The following is a 20,328-nucleotide window of genomic DNA, read 5'->3' on the forward strand; positions in this document are numbered from 1 at the left end:
CGGGAACATTTGCGCCATTTACGGTGCACGTTTACGCACCGTAAACCCGATCGAAAAATTTCACCCGCGACTCGACTTACACACTTCTACAATCACCGCAGACGAAGTCGCGGGTAGCAGCTTATATATATATATATATATATATATATATATATATATATATAAAATTTATTACACATGCACACATGAAACGGAATGTTTGCTTTTTTTCTTAGAACAAAGTGACACGACAACAGGTTTAGCTGTAAACTTTCTGGAGTGGTTCTTATTCATTCCGAATTCAGATAATGTGTAGTATATGTTTATGTGAATATTTTCTTTTTTTTCTTTTTTTTTTTGTCTTGTTTTTGTTTTGAACCACTGAACCATGTTTCTTTATTGCAAAAGTGAACATGCTTTAAGAAATTCAGCTTGAAAAAAAAAAAGTCAATAAAACAAACATTACATTGGATGATTTTTAAATGTATAAACAATTAGAAATTCAACAATATTGTCTAATCATACTATAACACAAGTTCACAATATTGTAAAAACTATAATACAAGTATACTGTACATCTGAAGAACCAAACCTACTCACATGATCCTTTACACAACCTCTCTACGGCTGGTTTCACACAAGTGTAATTCTGGCACGTTGTCTTTTTTGCCTTGTATTATGGGCACAAGTCCTGGCCCAAAGCTGCTCTAATGACACATTCCTATAATTCGACATGCCACCGTATTACGCTAGTGTGAAACAAGAGCTTTTTTTCCCCCCTGTACATCCTCTACTGTGAATTTATTGTTAAAAGTCAGGGGATGAAGTCCCTTTATAATAAATGCCATTATTTAAGCTGGTGCATTCCAATATTTTCTGCCATCAGGAAAGAGGCATACATACAAGTATGTAAACTACAGAGTGAAGACATATCTAAGTTGTCGATTACGGTATATTTTTTATAAACAAATGAATAAACTGCAAAACAGCAAGTTCTCATCACGTAGATTGGCTTGCAACACAAAGCTGACAAGTGTGAATACCATAGAGAACATAAATGCTGAAAAAAAAAACCTTGAAAACGGGTATGATAAGAATTCAGTGAACCATTTTCGTACCATAGATATTAGATGGGGAGATTCAGCAAAAATAGTACAAAAGTGGAGCAGCTTTCCCAATAGCCAGATTGTTTCTTTCATTTTTTATAGGGTCTCTGAAAAATAAAAGCACATCCCAAGTGGCTGCTAAGGAAAACTGATCCACTTTTTCTTTGGACAGTTTTGATCAATCTTCCCCCAATAAGTCTTGTTGCCTATTGGCTTACATGAAAGGGATGTCCAGGGACTAACTTGCTTCCTCCAGGCCTTTTGTTCAAGTGGGGGTTCAGACTGCTTTGGACCCTGGGTCATGTGATCATAGCTAACTCCAGCCCCACCCCCTCCAGTTTTCACAAGTAGATAGCCAGGGGGGCTGGCGTTACTATAGTCTGTCAGCCCCCATTGCATAAATAACTACCTGGGAAATCATGTGAACTGGTGTCAGGTCCAGCTTGAACAAATGCTCGGGTGAAAATAAAAAAGTTTGTTTCTGGACATCCCCTTTAAATCATTGGCCAGCTTTAGGCTGACAGTGATGCAGTTCTGTGAAGTTTTTAGTTTTACAAACGTTCTGTTTGGTGAAGTGTCCGTGTAGTTTAAGCTATAGCCCAAGAAAAACATTAAAACCCTTCCTCCATACCGCTCCTTGATTTTTTTTGTACAACTCATGCTTTTTACTGAAAAAAACTGGACCAAAAAAAAAAAAAAAAAAAGTGTAAATCTGGCTTTAAGGTGATAATTGAACCTAAAGACCAAGTATTTAGATCTAGTCATCTGTAAATCAGAAAAAGATTGAAATCTATTGACTGAACAAAAGCACTCTATATTTAAAGGGTTTTATCTGGATTTGGGGAGAAAAGGAAAAAAAAAAACATAGAAATTATTCATTCAAAAAGCCATTATCTACCTATGAGATATCCCGCAGCTATGACATCACAATACATCAGCGATGTGACCACATCAGCCATTCATATCAGTGGTCACGTGAATGATGTGTTATGTCATGGCTACAGGACTGGCGGGACATTTAAAGGTTGAATAATTTCTTCTTAAGGTTTCCTTATTGTTTCCTCTGTTTAAAAATCCTGGACAACCCCTTTAAATATTTGTTCTCCACGCAGAGCTTTAATGGAGGCGTCACACATTAACATGGATAATCTCAGCAGTCAACGTCTTAACAATCTAACCCCTATGTTTTATCATCGGCGTCCACATAGTACCAGTTCATGTATTACTATAGAAGGCTGCTAGAATTTCAGATTGGAAAAGCTTTTTAATTAGTTTCCCCCCTAACTCACTCAAACGATAACTTTTACATTGAAAAGAAAAAACCTGTACTGTAAAATGGTGATTTCGTTTTCACGTAAGGCACTCAAAATTGCAATTGTGGCAATCAAAAGTTACAGTAAATGGTGGTCTGTCCATACAGCTATAGTCCGCACCTCACTGGAGAAGCTTTTTAGTGCTATGAATACAGAAACGTCCCTAACAAACCAGTCACCATCTGCTTCTATATTAATATGCCCGTTCATACATGCTAATAATCTTTAAATCGCAGAAAACATAAAGTAAGACATTTTGAGTAAAGCTCATTATATAGAGGACCCAGGTAATCACATAAAAGGTCCTTAGGCAAACCTCTTGAAAACATGCCACATTTTAGGAACACAATACAATGGCGTGGCTTACCATAGGATCGAGAGACTGACTTATTGGGCACGTTCAATAGTTTACAGTATAAGCCTCCAAATATTAGACCATGAAACAGAACAAATTAAAATACGTTTTATAAGTCTATATTCAAGTGGAAACTATAGGATTATTTGTGACAAAGGTTTCGCTTGCTGTAGCTGTGGACACAGTAGAACCTGCGGCTTTCAGTCAATTATTTGGTTGGTCTTCTATCTCCCTATTGCTGGTAGAAAAATAAAACTTTTCGGGCATATATTTAGTTGCCATCTTAGTACACAGAAAGGAGAAAGTTATGTACAAAATGATACATCTTAAGAAAAAAGCTGTACATAATATATAAGTCCTTTGTCCCCTTTCCCTTGCCTTTTACCATATATAAAGATTTCTGGACATCACCAGCACAGCCAATGAAGGCCTGGCAGTGACTGCGGTTTCCAAAAAACTAGTTTCCTAAAATAAATGGGTACCCAAAGCAGCCAATCATATCACAGCGTTCATTTACTAAATTTGTACTGTAAACATATGAGGCTGATCTCATTTAGTGTAGTCAGGTCCAAGCTAAGTACATTCGTTTCTCAATGTGAACATTAAATCTCCTTATTAGTTGGCATTCACACGGCGCTGATCCTGGCCCAATAACTCGTGTAAGAATCAGCGTTGCAAAATCGAATCCCATGACGTCAATGGGTTCCGTTTAATGCGCGTAACACATTGAAATCAATGGGAGGCTTTTTAACCCATTGATTTCAGTGTGTTATGCATGTTAAATGGAACCCATTGACGTCAATGGGATTCGATTTTGCAACGCTGATTCTTACGCGAGTTATCGTGCTAGAATCAGCGCGGCGTTACTCCGTGTGAATGCCCCCTAACATCTACATTTATTAATGAACGGAGATTTTACAATGATTCATTCTCCCAAATTGGCTTAAAGGGGGTTTCCAAGGCTTTTAGTATTGATGACTGACAACCGGTATCCCCGAATAATCAGCTGTTTGAAGGGGCTATGAAGTCTTGTACTACAGACCCTTCAATGATTACTAGAAGCAACACTGTATACTTTGGTATGCAGCACTATTCCACTGAAATTAACTGGAAAGAGATACCAGGCCACAGCGCTCACTGAAGTCCTGTGGCAGCGACAAACACCTGATTATGTTGAGTGGGTGAAGTCATCCCTCCCGCTCAATGGATATTGATGTTTAATGCCAAGAGTAGGTCAGCAGAATTAAAGTCCTTAAAAACCCCTTTATACTAAGGCCTCATGTTACAGAAACACTGCATTTTTTTGTTGTTGCAGATTTTGCTGCGGTTTTTGAGTCAAAGTCAGGAGTGTCTTGAAGAAGAATGGAAAATATAAAAGAAGCTCTTACATGTTTCCCTTCTGTTAAATCCACTCCTGGCTTTGGCTCAAAAAAGCCAAACACAACAGGAGGCCTTAGCCTTAAGAATAAGACTACAAGTTGCAGAAAAGCTTTTTTTTTTTTCTTGCAGATTTTGCTGTTTTTTTTTTTTAATGAGCCAAGACTGAATTTACAGAAGGGAAATGTCTAAGTGCTTCCTATATACGGCATTTCCCATTCCTGTTTGTTGCAGATTTTTTTGTTGCAAAATATGCAAAAAAAAAGCAGCAGCAGCTTTTCGGAAACAAGGTGTCTAGGCCTACAGGTGATCCATAGGAAGAATCGGTCAAACAAGTTTACCTCTGTACTGCTTAACGTTTTGGTATAGGCTGCAAGATTAAGTGTTATCTAATCTCAAACGTGATAGATAGATATATATATATATATATATATATATATCATCGAGGAATAAACCTAGGAATTTTGCAGATCTGGTCTAGGCATAAGCATACTTGCTTTCTATAAGGAATGAGTTGATATCTCCTAGATGATCAGGAGCTGGGAATAACGCTCTTTCTATTAACCAGTATATATGCTGTAGCACTCCTATTACAAAGCTATCTGAATTGATTTAGTGTCATTTATGGCAAAGATTCCTTTGGCAGATATGTACAAATCAAAGGTTGAAGCTAGTGTAAGATCCCAGATCCTAAATGGTCTTCTATCCACTCAACAGCTAGGAAATCCAATAATTCGAGCTCATACAGCAATACAGAAAGCCAAGTTTGGCACAAGTTGTCAGGTCATTAGTTTCCACTCCAAAGCCTTAAGTGCACATGGTAGCGATGATGTGGGAGAACATTTTATAGGTATTATCTGAATGTCAACCAGGTTATTACGTTGTCAATTTGTAGACCATAGCTGAAAGGGACTGCACTTTATGGGATACGTGGCATAAATACTCTACTAACAGAGACTCTTCTCGAGGTGGGTAGACTTCTAGAATTTTTAAAAATAAAACTATAACTTTAAAGATTTCCAAAAATATTTATCACTCTACTCTCCATGTAGGACCATGTATATTAAAATAAAACATAAAAGAACAAAGAACACAAAACAGTCTCTAGCCTTTGGCTTCCATAGAAAAGCATTAAATTCAAATGATTTACAATCGAGATATTTACTTCCTGCAACAAGGAGAAAATAATTGGCTCATTTGGGTTCACACTTTCTTCCTTCCTTCCTCATGTTACTATAGTAAAAATGTCAGTAAACACATCTTAAAAAAATTAACTTTTATGTACATTTTTCTTTTATTGGTGCTTTCATCTTCGCCAGGAACGAGACTCAACTTCATCTTCATCCTCGTCATCATCTTCATGAAAAAATGCATCTGAAGTCTCTGCCTCCTGTGACAAACAAAATAAGAGAGAGGGTTAAATAAGGTGGACAGCTGTGCCAAAACCCCAAAACTGTGTGCTCCATTTGTGACATACCGGCTCTTTCTCTGTTTTAAGCAACATGTAAACAATTAAAATGGGTTTTTCTCGAGATTACTGGAAAAGCCAGAGATGGCCAGGTTTGGTTTAACCGGTTAAGGACCAGGCCCAAAAGTATGTTAAAGACCAGGCCTCTTTTTTCAAAACTGACATGTGTCACTTTAAATGGCAATAACTTTGAGACGCTTTAACTTACAAAAATGATTTTGAGATTGTTTTTTTCGTAACACATTATACTTCATGTTAGTGGTAAACACTAATCAATATTTTTGCATTTATTTATAAAAAAATTAGGAAATTTGAAAAAAATTGCAATTTTCAAAATGTGAAATTCTCTACTTTTCAAGCAGATAGTCATACCATCCAAATACATGAATAAATATTATCTCCCATGTCTCTGCTTTATATTGGCATCATCTTTTGATTGTCTTTAAATTTATTTTGGACGTCACAAGGCTTAAAAGTGTAACAGCGATTTTCCAGATTTACAAGAAAATTCTCCAAACCAATTTTTTAGGGACCACTTCAGTTCTGAAAGTAATTATAAAGGCCTGTATAATAGAAACCCCCATAAATTACCTGATTTTCAAAACTGCACCCCTCAAATTATTCAAAACAGCATTTGGGATGTTTGTTAACCCTTTAAGCATTTCATAAGAATAAAAATAATATGGCAGTGAAATTTAGACATTTCATTTTTTTTCACTAATACATTCATTTAGACCTAAAATTAACACATTCACAAAGGGTTAAAGGAGAAAATGCATCTGATAGTTTATTGTGCAATTTCTCCCGTGCACAGAAATACCCCACATGTGGGTATAAACTGACTTTTGGGCACACGACAGTGCATGGAAGGGAAGGAGCGACACTGGGTGTTTGAACAGCAGATTTTGCTGGAATAATTTTCAGGCGCCATGCCTTATTTGCAGAGACCCTAGAGTACCAAAACAATGGAAACCCCCCAAAAGTGACCCCATTTTAGAATCCACACCCCTCACAGAATTCATCAAGGGGTATAGTCAGCATTTAGACCCTACAGTTGTTTCACAGATTTTACTAACATTGGGATGTGTAAATGAAAAATTACTAAAATGTCACTTTATCTCCAAAGTTTTCATTTTCACAAGGGGTTAAAGGAGTAAAAGCCCCCCACAGTTTGTTAAACAATTTCTCCTGAACACGACAATACCCCATATGTGGCCATAGTATGCTGTATGGGAACATGGCGGGGCTCAGAATGGAAAGAGGGCTATTTGGCTTTTGAAGGGCAGATTTTGCTGGAATATTTTTCAGATCCCATGTCGCATTTGCAGAGCCCCTAAAGTATCAATACAGTGGAAACCCCCTAAAAGTGACCCCATTTTGGAAAATACACCCCTCATAGAATTTATCTAGGGGTAGATTGAGTATTTTGGCCTCACAGGTGTTTCACAGATTTTATTAACATTGGGACGTGAAAATGAAATATTACTTTTTTTCCCCAATGAATCGTCCATTTAGCGCCATATTTTTAATTTTGCAAATAGTTTAAGAATTAAAATCGACCAAAGTTTGTTACACAATTTCTTCTGAACACGGCAATACCCCATATGTGGCCATAATCTGCTGTATGGGTACATGTTGGGGCTCAGAATGGAAAGAGCGCTATTTGGATTTTGGAGGGCAGATGTTGCTGGAATAGTTTTCAGGTGCCATGTCGCATTTGCTGAGCCCCTAAAGTACCAATACAGTGGAAACCCCTCAAAAGTGACCCCATTTTAGAAACTACACCTGTCAAGGAATGTATCAAGGGGTATTATCATTTTGAGCCTAAAATGCTTCCCAAAAATTAATGTACAAAATGAAAATTGAAATTTTTCAAAATATGCCATTTCGGTGCCCAATACGTTGCACCCACTTTGTGTTGTCAGAGACCTGCACTCCTAAAACTATTAAGTGGGCCATCCCGAGGGGCAAAAAATTATATATGTGGGTGTAAACTGCTGCTTGGGCACACAGCAGGGCTCAGAAGGGAAGGACCACTGTGCGTTTTAGCTTTTGGGGTAGAGATTTAGAGGGACCCTCTGGGCACCATGTTGTTTTTGCAGAGCCCTGGAGGTGCCAGTAAACTGGAATTCACCAAGAAGTGACCCCATTTTGTAGGGGCAATTTTAGGGTCTCTGCAAATGTGACATGGTGTCCAAAAACGAAGAATCTAAATCTGCACTCCAAAAGCACATATTGCTCCTTCACATCTGCGCCCTGCTGGGTACCCAAATAGCAGTGTATGCCCACATGTATGACACTGGTGTACCCCGGATAACGGACTTAATGCCATATGTGGGTATAAATGGCTGTTTGGGCACAGCCGGGGACAGAAGGAAAGGAGCGCTATATTGGTTTTTGGAGCACACCATGCCACTTTTGCAAAGCCCCTGAATTGCCAATAAAGTGGAATCTGCAGACATGTCACCCCATCTTGGACACTAGCCCACTGATGGGATTTATCAAGTGGTGTAGCGAGAATTTTTAACCCTTGAGTGTTGCATTTATTTAGTTTCCAGAAATGAAATCGCAACTGATAGAGAAGTTAAAAATGAAAATTTTACTGATTTGCCATTTCAGTGTGCAACATGTTGTGCCCGACTTATGTCAGCAGAGACACTCCAAAAACTGTTAAGCGGGTATCCTGGGCACAACAGCTTTCAGAGCGTTCATCTCTGATACAAGTCGGGCATAACATATTACGCACTGAAAGGACGTATTCCTGGAAAAATGGTCATTTTCACTTTTCACAATCAGCTTCGTATTCATTTATGGATAATAAGTTATAGCAACACTTGGGGGTTAAAAATGCTCTCTGTACCCCTGGATAAATCCTTCAGGGGTGTAGTTTCCAAAATAACATCTCATATCAGGGGATTCCACGTTACTGGCGTTTCAGCTCTGCAAAAGTGTCATGGCATCCAAAAACCAAACCGTCTGCGCTCCAAAAACCCAATAACCCTTCTTCCCTTCTGTGTCCGACTGTGCCCCAATATCAGTTTATACCCACATATGACATTACGTACGTTATCCCGGGTACACCAGTGGCATACATGTGGCATAAACTGCAGTTTGGGCGCACAGCAGGGCGCAGAAGGGAAGGAGCGCGATGCGGCTTTTGGAGTACAGATTCAGATGTTTGGTATCTGGACGCCATGTCATGTTTGTAGAGCCTGTAAGGTACCAGAAAAGTGGATTCCCCAAAGGAGTGACCCCATTTTGAAAACTGCACCCCTCAAAGAATGTATCAGGGGGTGTAGTGAGGATTAGTATCCCAGACGTGACTGCACAGCGGATGGCGAAGAAGGAATATATAAGCTGTGCGGAGGACATTGGGAACACCAAATTCTGTACTATGTCCCAGTAGCTCCTATGATTGGGGGAGTCACTCTGGGGGTCACTTTAGGGGTCACTTCTGGTGTCCGTTCCCTCATAAGCTGTAAATATGGGGTGTCCCCTGATATCCGCTCGCACAGCTTATATATTCCCTTCCTGCCACAGCCAGTTGTGTTCTAATAATTTGGCGATTTTTGCGGACTTTTGTCTTCACATTATTAGATGCTATATTTTCTTTATTTTTCTGGTGACGCGGCCATATAAGGACTTGTTATTTGCGGGATGAGATGCATTTCGTAATGACACCGTTTTTGGGTGTCTACATCTTATTGAATACATTTTATTAACCCTTTTTTGCTGGATTAAAAAAAAAATAAAAAAAAATCAATCCTGGCATTGAGTTTTACTTTTTTAATTTTGCGCCATGCAGCGTACAGAATAAGTAACATGTGTCCTTTATTCTGCGGGTCGGTACGGTTACGGCGATACCTCATTTATGTTATTTTTTTATGTGTTACTAGTTCTGCAGAGGAAAAACACATTTGGGGACATAAATCAATGTTTTTTGCATAGCATCTTCTGAGAGGCGTAACATTTTTATTTTTCGGTTGACAGTGTTGGTTGAGGGCTTATTTTTTGCGGGACAACCTGCGCTTTTTATTGGTACTGTTATCGGATGAATATGACTTTTTGATCACTTTTTATAGTATATTTTGTAAGGTGATACGGCGAAAAATCATTACTTCCGGCAAGTTTTTTCCGGGTTTTTTTTCCGGCGTTCGCCGTGTACATTAAATATTATTTCAGTTTTATTGTATAGATTGTTACGGACGCGACAATACCAAATATGCATTGTTTTTATTACTTTTTAGTTCTTTTTTTATATAATTCATTTTCTATAGAGAAAAAGGGATTTTTGGGCTTTATTACTTTATTAATTTTTTTCATACACTTCATTTTATTTTTTTTTACTTTTTCATGTGTCCATTTAGGACACTTCAATCAGCAATACTTTGCTGATATAGAATGCCATGTGAGACACAGCATGCAGGTGTCCCACATGGCATTCCGTAGCAGGATGTCAGGCTGTGTAGACGCACAGCCTGACATCAGAAGGTCCTGGCAGGATCACCAGGTATGTGGGGGCTCCGGGCAGTCTGGGGTCACTGGCCAGACCCCAGACTACCTTTTACTGCTATCGGCACCCTCCGATCTCGCCGCGGGGGGTGCCGATCTGATTCAATTGCTGGCGGATGCCTTTCGATCGCGCCGTGATGTTTCACGGCGCGATCGAAAAGGTTAAAACGTCCAGTCGGACTCAGTTCCGACTGGACGTTATTGAGGAAGGGGTTAGGTGTTAGTAACACCTAACCCCCGTCCTCCCCGCACCCCTCCCCCCGCCAAGAAGGTACCTAAAGACAGGACGTATTTTGACAATAGTCCGGTCTTTAGGTACCTGGACCGCAGGCCGTAAATTTACGTACGGCGGTCCTTAACCGGTTAAAGCGGGGGGATGACAGTGAGTGACAGGATACTCACCTATCCCTGATGCTTCTGTTTGTACAATGTGGTGCCACAACTGTGAGGCTAGAGGTGCCAAGATTCGTATGACAGCTGCCTTCAGTCACTGGGCCTTACCCCAACATGTAAGCGCTGGTCTCAATGCCCATGTAAGCCCTGACAGCCCCATACGTGAGTCCAACAGAACAAATAAAATTCATTCTTTTCTATTTCCCCTTTTCTTTTGAAACCATTTCTGGCTTTGGCACAAGACACTGCATGAATAAAAAGTAACCTCCCCCCCCCCAAAGAAATGCTGTGTGTTTAACTAAACCAACTCAGATCTCTATAGGGCTGACCATTACCAAATTTCTTAGCTACCCCTGTCATACCTCTTCCTTGGGCTCTTCCTCTTCAGCCTCTGTTGACAAGGAAGGAGTCTTCGGTTTGTGCCAGCACACTATAAGCTTTCGACCTTTGAATTTTGAACCTTGGTTAGCAGCCTAAATGAAAAAGAAACAAGAAAGAAAATGTAAGTCCGCCTTCCAAAAATACCGATATGAATCATAACTCCTATGAAAACAGGAACATTGCTCACGACTATAATACAGACTGACTGTGCAAAGCTGGGTAATCATTGACCCACCATCTTGTTGGGAGACCAACTTTCTCCACCGTATCTGTAGCCTTAAATAGAGAGAGATGTGCGTATGTGCAGTCACTTAGCTATTCTGGATGCAGCCACCTAAGGCCGCTTACCTGGCAGCCATTCATAGTATATCCATATATAAATCCATGCTAGTATTCCTAGCTGTAGTTTAATATTTCATATAAAATCAAGGCTGTATGGTGGGGAGATACACCGATATATCTTGGGTAAACATCATAATTAAAGTTGGGGGATGCATTTCTACATTAGGTAGCAGAGAGGGGCATCGATAGGTATGAGGCATAACATATTAAAATAAACTACAGTGCATTCAGTTACATAGAATCTTCCTCTCTATTACTTCTCACATTATTTCATCACTTATGGCATTAAAGTGGTTACCCAGTTCTTAAAAACAGACATCCCATCTATAGGATAGGTCAGCAATTTTAGAGACTGGTGGGGTCCAACTGCTGGGACAACCCCTACAGTACTCACGGCTGATATTAAAAGTTTGAGTGAGTGCCACAGCTTTCATGGACAAGCTGCTTATTTGGCAGCCAGACCTCGACGATTTATAATGATGTCCTATCCTATGGATAGGAAATCGATTTTGAAAAGCTGGATAACCACTTTAAAGGGCAATGTCTCACAAAGACAACCCTTTTATATATGAAATATGGACCAGTGTTCATCTCGTTGTTGTGGGCACAGCCACTTTTACTCACTGACAATCCTGTCCATGACCTGTATATACCCTGCAGGGACAAATTTTCCTGGTATTCAGGTACAACCATAATGATAGCGCAGCAACAGTAGTAAAAGCTTGAATAATGTGCTTCAGAGACTCAGGTGTTCTGCAGAAAATTAGAGATGAGACCAAAGAGCGCCCTCTAGTGTTGTAAAGTAAGAGTGTGCCTTTCGGTGACCTCTTCTAATAGACGGAATCTATTAAATGGCATGTACTATACTGCTAGAACAGTTGCTAAAAGGCATGCATGGATATATGGGAATTGTAGAACTTATGTTTCTCAGTAAAGTTATCAGTATAACACATTGCTGTAAAACATGATATAAACTGGACGTTAAAGTTGATTTCAGGTGTACATGGAGCCCTGAGTGATGAAGTTACAATGTGCCAACCAGTACACTATACAGCAAAATCATCACCAGTGAAGTTTTTGCTGCATTTTTGGCAAATTACAAATATATTTTTATGTCAAAAAGAATATTCCTTAGGCAGGAGATTGACATTTTGTATGCTGCAAAAAGTGTAATTTAACCCATTTAAATAAAAATGTGAGTGCTGTTCTGTCCCAGAAGATGATTTTCTTTCTTCCATTCTTCATTCATAGTAAGTTCATTTTTACACTAACATAGATAGCTGCATGAGGTCTAGCTTTTTGTGAGATAAGCTGTGGTTTTCAGGTGCAAGATCATACGCATAAGAAAAATTAAAGAGGACCTTTCACAGATTTGGGCACAGGCAGTTCTATATACGGTTGGAAAGCCGACAGTGCGCTGAATTCAGTGCACTGTCGGCTTTTCCGATCTGTGCCCCGGGTAAAGCGTTATCAGTCCTGGTACCATAGCTCTTTACAGTCAGAAGGGTGTCCCTGACTGATTGTCAGGAACGCCCTTCTGACTGTAAAGAGCTACGGTACCGATAGCTCTTTACCCGGGGCACAGATCGGGAAAGCAGACAGTGCGCTGAATTCAGTGCACTGTCGGCTTTCCAGCCGTATATAGAACTGCCTGTGCCCAAATCGGTGAAAGGTCCTCTTTAAATTGACATTAATTTTCAGTAAAAGCAGAAGAACCATCTTTATGAATTCAATTTACCCATCAACATAAAATGAGGTGCTCTCATCTTTTGTAGTTCTTAGTAAGTCATTTACGGAGTTTTGACACTTAATAAAACCGTTTTTTGTTATTGTTTTGCAGACAGATTTTACAGTATCTTTAGAAAGCATTTCTGTGTTTACAGCAGCGATACTGATGTGAACAAAATAATGGAGGTCTTATAAGGCTTATATGGACAACTTACAAGGCTGTCTCATTCTGAAGCTACATACTCAAAGCAGTGTGTGTCTGAATAAACCTATACTGTAGGGATTAACTAGACTCAAAAGCAAATATTACTGCCTGGGGGAAAAGTATAGTGGATGGCCACAATTCTCCAAGTCTGATATCATCTTACTTACATTTTCAGCCTCTTGCCTAGACTTGAAAGTTAAAATGACTGTAGGTGGAAACTCCTCTTCTTTCAACTCATCAATGTCACCAAATTTCTATAAAAGACACAATCAAAAAAGTTATATCAAAGGTCCAAACCTATACATGAGAAAAAATACATGAATGCAAACACGGAAAAAACAAACTTGGTAATGACCAACCCATAAAACACTATCCGCCTATCTCCTTATTTACTTACAGCAAAGTGTTGTAACAACTCCTCTTTTTCTTTCTCATAAAAGCCTGCGACAGATATTGTTTTGGGGCGATGATCTACAACCATGTGACTGAGCGAGCCTCTCCCCCTTCCTCCACGTCCACGACCTCGACCCCTGCTTGGCATAGGTACCGTCTTCCCCCGTCCCGCAGGCAAGATACCTAATCGAGCAGCCTTGAATACAATAGGGAAAACATTTAGTGAGGTTACAAGTGTAACATCTTGTACAAATTCTATAAAATCATGAGTCTTAAGGATGACATGAATGAAGCATGAATTCCACAATGATTTTTGGCTTTGTTTTTATGCTACTCGCTATGTGGTATAATTTTTTTTTTTTTTTGGGACATCGCTTTATGAAGACAATGGTAGTGCTTTAATAATCATGTATGCTCAGTGGTGGGACAGAAGTCATATATTTATCATTTAACCTGGGGACAAGTTGTGGGATAAACCACTTTGCCCGAGTATTATTCATTATTTTTGTCGTTTCTGGATTATCCTTGAATGTTCACTTGGTCAGGATAACACGTGCACAAACTTGTTGGTAACCCTCATTTAAAGGGGTCTATAATTCGGAAAACTCATTTTTAACTAAGCACATACTTGCATAGGCTTTAGAAAGACTATTCCACACCTACCTTTTGTAAGTTAATCGCCTCAGTAGTTTTTGAATGAGCCCGCTTTAATACATATAATTAGCCTCCAGTGTGCACTCCGGAAGTCTCAGTGAGCACTCTCTTCTATGTCAGTGAGAGCAGGGAGATGAGTCAGCAGCAGCAGCCTCCCTGCTCTCACACACAGCAGACAGTGCTTGCTGGAGGCTAATTAGCATATGAATAAAAGTGGGCTCATTCAAAAACGACTGAGGGGATTAGCATACAAAAGGTAGGTGTGGAATAGCCTTTCTAAAGGTTATGCAAGTATGTGCTTACTTAAAAAAATGAGTTTTCCCAATGATAGAGCCCCTTTAATGAAAAAAAAAACCCACAATGGTCACAGAAATAAAATGAAACAATGAAAATGAACAAATGAAAGTCAGACATTGCTTTTCAACCACTCTTCAACAGAATTTATTTATTTATTTATTTTTTTAAAAAAAGAAAACTCATGAAACAGGGCTTGACAGAAATAATGGTAGCCCTGAAAATAAGGTGACCAAAGGGATACATGATCTTGCCTGAGCTGCTGTTATCAGCATTTACAGATCTGCTTTAGAATAGCCCAAGAGACCACAGACAACAGCTCACTGAGGTCTATGGGAGAGTTTTCCTCTGTATCTGTGCAGTGGTCATATATGAAGTGGAGCAGATAAGCTGTGACATTGCCTATTGTGAATGGTGGCCCCCACATAATACTGTAGATAATGTCTGGAATTGTAATGCTGTCTGTGCCAATAATGAGATGACTGCTGTGAACAAATCTCTTGCAGATCAGAAAGTATCAGCCTATTTGGCTCAGTTACTAGAGTGAAAACTTCACGACTTGAAACCATTTTAAAATATAAACAGAGAGAGGAAAAATAAAATAAATAAATAAATATCAATCACCAAAACTCTAAAAACATGTAAGTCCACACCACAGATAGGATATCATGGAAAGATTTGCATCTCTTTTGAGTTTTTAGCCCGCTCCTATTTTTGGCTTACAATCGCTGATGCAAAAGACTGCTTGTAAATACGGCTAGTAATAAACTGGTTTTAAAATGCCTACATCTAATATATTGTTCCCATTTGGAGATTTGGTCACTTGACCTTACCACTCATGTTAATATCATTAATATCTATATGGGTGAGTAATAGCAAACGCATGTACATGTCTGGCAAAGTGTGGACATCGATTTATATGAAGCCATAGAGTATACTGTGAAGTAGTGCATCCTTGGGCTTGCTTACATCTCAGCCCAGAAAGAAATAGAAACTGTTTCATAAATCTAAGGTTACATGAACGTGTGCACGTACAGGTCCTTTAGAAACCAGCACGGACGGCACAAAGAGGATATCCATGTACCGTGCATGCTCTCCATGGACCTATTAATTTCATTAACAAGACATGGCTGCAAAGAAGGAATATGACTTGACCTGAGTATTGTCCCTGGTTCACAGTTTACATGGACCATGATAATACAAGAGTGTGGAATGGATCACTGTACTTCTACACGTAACTTCACGCCGTCATATCATATAATATATATATATATATATATATATATATATATATATATATATATATATATATATATATATATATATATATATATATATATATATATATATATATCTTCACACCGCCTGACTTACCTCAACTTGTAATTGGTTGAGCTTTTTTCTCAACTCTGTTGTATCTTCCCCTGAGGATAGTCGTTTGTGGAAATCCATCTCTGCATCCAAAAGCTCTTTTTGTGCCTACAAGTCAGAGCAGATTATTAATGTGATACATACAATACTATATGTACAGTTCTGTCTTCTATCAAGATATGTTACACAATGAAACAATAAGTACATATACACTGTGCAGGTTACAACTGTATACAAGAAATGAAAACACTGGGGGAGATTTAAGGAGCTAAGAGTGGAAATTCTAGCTTATGCTGTGTTCACACCAGCGCCTGAACTCCATTTTCAGGTTTCCATCTTCTGCATGCCGAGTCCGGCTGTGAGCGCCGGTGAGCGTTTTATGCGCTCCGTGGCGAAACAGTTTTTTTTTTTTTTTTTAAATCCGACACAGAGTACTGCATGTCCGACTATGTGTTAGAACTCATCAATTTAGATAGTTGTAATAAATATAACGTGATCTATGCATCAAGCATAGCCTAGAACGTTTTTGTCAGCAAAACATGTTAATGCTATGGAAATATGGGCATGGCAATGCAGGGTTTTTATACTATTATTATCATCATTATTATTAGAATGTTGAGATCAGTGACTAGCATTGGTTGGTATACACACGGCATGAATATCGCTGTGTCAATGCAATACAGTAAGACCTTCCGAGTGCATACAGAAGACAGATGTCACACTTTCCGTATACATTACCTCAATCTTGGACTTGACTTTCGATGGAGCAGCCAATGTCTTCAACTCATCCTTTACCTGAGAGATTTTCTCATCAAGTTCTTTCAGAGTTTTCATAATTTCCATCCTCTCTTCTGCTTTCATGCTTTTGTTTTTCTCAAGCTTTGAGATCAACATCTGCAGGAAACAGATTAAATACATTTATATACGCATTGCACGTAAATATGCTAAAATATATTTCTATTATACTTCTAGTGCCACCTTTACAGAACACTATGGCACCCCACAAATGCACTTACAGACATGTGGTTTATGTCACATTTCCTAGAAGAAGCAGCCCTGGGCTGTACAATTCTTTATTACAATAGCTATTGGGCACAACACAGATTTAAAGAAATTCAGTAATACAACACAAAACCCAACTCTGCCCGGACAATTTCCAGGCTTGGCAGAAGCAGATTTGGTGTCATAGTACCTATTAAGTGTCCAGCCATTGACAGGCAGCCATTGCTTGCAGCGGTGTTTAGTGATGAACCAAGGTCATGTTTGGGATTCAACAATGGTTGGGCACAAGTATGGAGAAATCGTGGTGAGCACTTCAATCCTGCCTTTGCTATACAATGACATACTGCTCCAACTTCTAATGGGATTATTTTAGGAGCCTTTGCATATGACAGTCACCTTGGGCAACCTATGGGCGCAGGATCTACAGGCCCTACCGCAACAAATGTGTGCAACATCTGTAGCAGAACATCATATGAAACCTGTATGCCTCGATGCCCAACAGTATTTCATCTTGTGTCCAGGGTAGAAGTAACAACAACAACTTTCATTTGTACATTTTTCCTCAAATTTATTTTGCTCTAATATTGTAACCACTTCCATATATCATCATTACATCTAACAAAGTCTTCTTTATGTGTGTTTTTGTCAATGAGCGTAGCTTGTGGAACAATCACAATACAACAAAGGCTACAAGTCTCTGAAGAAATGGGATAATGTCTAGGTTGGCACATGTAGCACGTACCTTCTGATATTCAATTTGCTTTTCTAACATTTCTTGTTTCTTCTTTCTCATGTCTTGTTGGAGCTTTAAGGCTTCCTGAAATGAAATTTACAATTGTGTTACCTCAGAAGTAAGAGTCTGAAAAGCTTATACTACATTGTACACTTATACTATGATAACCTTTGTACCTTACATTCTAGCGATAAAACCAAACCAAACCTGGTAGAGCTTCATTCACATTTATTCAGAACTACAGAAAAGTCATAGGTCTCTGCCTGAAGAAAAGTACTGGAGGAGTGGATAAAACGTCATTAAATAAGACTTGTGGGACTTATTGGTAAGTCAAGTAACAGTCTCGATTTTTACAGTTTTCCTGGTTCTCACACCCATGACATGACAACACCATTTGCATTGCCCCAAGAAGCCCAGTAAGTGTCATCATGGGACATTTATGAACATGGCCATTCGGATCAAATCCAGATCTATTTTGAGTGAAATTATTCACCAGACAGAAACAGTGAGTCTTAGCGTAAAACCTTGTTTCTGGGTGAGGTCGAGCCTGTGGGGAGACTGCTAGTTACTGTGAGCTAGGGACACATTGCAGTGCATAGGAGTTGGGGTGAATCTCACTGGCAGTCAGTGCCAGCCAATTTTGCAGCTGAACTTAGGAAAACCTGACAATCAGACCAGAGCAAACAGATATAGAAGCTGGAAATACATCATGACACGAGCTGGCACTGTGGTCACACATATTGATAGAACTAGAATACACCTAATTATGATGACATGGTGGCTTATGATGAGAAGAAACCCTGCCCATATGTTCCACAGGGACAGCACGGACATTGTGCATACATGTAATACATGAATGGTCATTCATCTGAATGGCTAGAACGTAAATCCAATTTGATGCAATAAGAGCTGATTGCTTGTTCTCATGAGACAACCCATTTAAAAGAGGACCTTTCATGTCCTCAGGCACATGCGTGTATACTGTGTGCGTCGGCTTTCCCGTTATGTGCCCCGGGGCCAGAGATATCGGTGCAGTTACCGATCTCTACCCACTGTCAGAAGGGCGTTCCTGACAGTCTAGCTGGGCTCTGAGGAATGCTCCCCCCTTGACAGTACTTGTCCATAGCCCTGTACTGTCAGAGGGGGCATTCCTTACCACCCAGCAATGACGTTCAGCGGTAAGGAAGGCCCCCTCCCCGCCAGTACAAGTGTATGGACGAGTACTGTCAGGAGGGGTGTTCCTCATAGCCGAGGTAGACTGTCAGGAATGCCCTTCTGACAGTGGGCAGAAATCGGTGCCCCGATATCTCCAGCCTGGGGGTATAAAACCCCATGTGCCTGAGGACATGAAAGGTCCTCTAAGTCTAAAATATGCTCTTTGAAATCCTCAGGTAGCTGCTAAAAAACAGTTATTTTACAGTGATACTACTGCGTGCACTACCATTGCTACTAGGATGTATTCTTATCTACACACAAACAGTTTAAGTGTTCCTTTACAGAGCCAAACAAGGCTGGCACTCTAGAGGAAGAAATATTACTGCAAAGTAAAGCCATTGAGACAATGCTGGAAAAGAAATAAAAGAGCAGGACCTGTTCACACAGGATAGAATCTAAACATGCATTTGGAGCATGTAACCGAAGCCATCACAATAGGAAAGTGGCTACAAAGAGAACAAGCTATTTTTACTTCAGCGTCTCACAATGCACTCAGTGATCGGTATCATCGGAGCAGAAATGCTTGGCCATATACTGTACCTGCTTCTTCTTTAGCGCGTCTTGCACATCCACGGGCTTTGATCCTGCTGGGTTTTTATTTGCTACTTTCGAGCTGGCAGAGCTATAAACCATTTTGGAGGCAGGTGGCAGAGTCTATAGAAGTAAAATACAAATGAAGGTATAAAAATCTTGTGAAAGTATTGCTGATTATGTAGATACACTTTACGAGTTATCCCAGAAAGAAAAAGAGTAAGCCCATAAAGTAACATGGCGCAGGGCTAGGCTCTAACATCTTCTAGCCGGTCTGTGTTCTAGCCGTCTAGTACTGTCTGTGCCAGAACCAGAGTCCTAAATACTTTGGGGGCATTCACATGTTGTAATGCGTCGTTGATTCTGACACGAGTTTACGTTTACGTTTTCAGCGCTGCAAAACAGAATCCCATTGACTTCAATGGTCTACGTTTAGCGCGCCTAACACATTGAAATCAATGGGAGGCTTTTGAACCCATTGATTTCAATGTGTAACGCGCGCTAAACAGAACCCATTGAAGTCAATGGGATTCTGTTTTCCAACACGGATTCTGACACGAGTTACATTGTGTGAATGCCCCCTTTAATAGCTGCTTGCAGCAGGGTTACTTGATCTTTCTGGCTGATACATATTAAACACTAAATGGATATATGTCCTTCACATGTAGATGCAATGCTGTAAAGAAACATTCACCTCTCATTGTACTTCCTATCCCCATATGTGGTACTTGAGGATTACATTTTAATCAAAACACAAGGTTAAAAACTTAATTTTTACTATCGGAAAGCACAACTACAAAATCCTTTAGAACACTTCTAACCTGGCAGCTGGAATAGAATGAACAGGGCCAAGCAGAGGTCAAATACCACTTATTCCCTAGCCACAGGATAGGAAGCAATTGTTTGACCTCTGGTGGTCCCACGTCTAAGACCTCTACTGATTCTGCTGAATGTGCAGCTGGCACTCTTTGTGAAT

General features: G+C 39.6%; 1 protein-coding gene across 1 annotated transcript in view; it reads right to left on the reverse strand.

The window, feature by feature from the left end:
• Positions 1-249: 249 nt before the first annotated feature.
• Positions 250-20,328, reverse strand: part of RBM27 (RNA binding motif protein 27) — a 56,445-nt gene continuing 36,366 nt past the window's right edge. Inside the window, exons 14-21 of the mRNA XM_075274746.1 lie at positions 19,362-19,475; positions 17,616-17,690; positions 16,610-16,765; positions 15,875-15,979; positions 13,557-13,748; positions 13,327-13,413; positions 10,866-10,976; positions 250-5,520 (exon numbers count right to left, since the gene is read on the reverse strand). Coding sequence (XP_075130847.1) covers positions 5,437-5,520; positions 10,866-10,976; positions 13,327-13,413; positions 13,557-13,748; positions 15,875-15,979; positions 16,610-16,765; positions 17,616-17,690; positions 19,362-19,475 — 924 coding nt within the window. The 3' untranslated portion in view covers positions 250-5,436. The remainder of the gene's footprint in view (positions 5,521-10,865; positions 10,977-13,326; positions 13,414-13,556; positions 13,749-15,874; positions 15,980-16,609; positions 16,766-17,615; positions 17,691-19,361; positions 19,476-20,328) is intronic.

The sequence above is a fragment of the Leptodactylus fuscus genome, chromosome 5 (assembly GCF_031893055.1).
Source record: "Leptodactylus fuscus isolate aLepFus1 chromosome 5, aLepFus1.hap2, whole genome shotgun sequence".
In the NCBI taxonomy this organism is placed as follows: Eukaryota; Metazoa; Chordata; class Amphibia; order Anura; family Leptodactylidae; genus Leptodactylus; species Leptodactylus fuscus.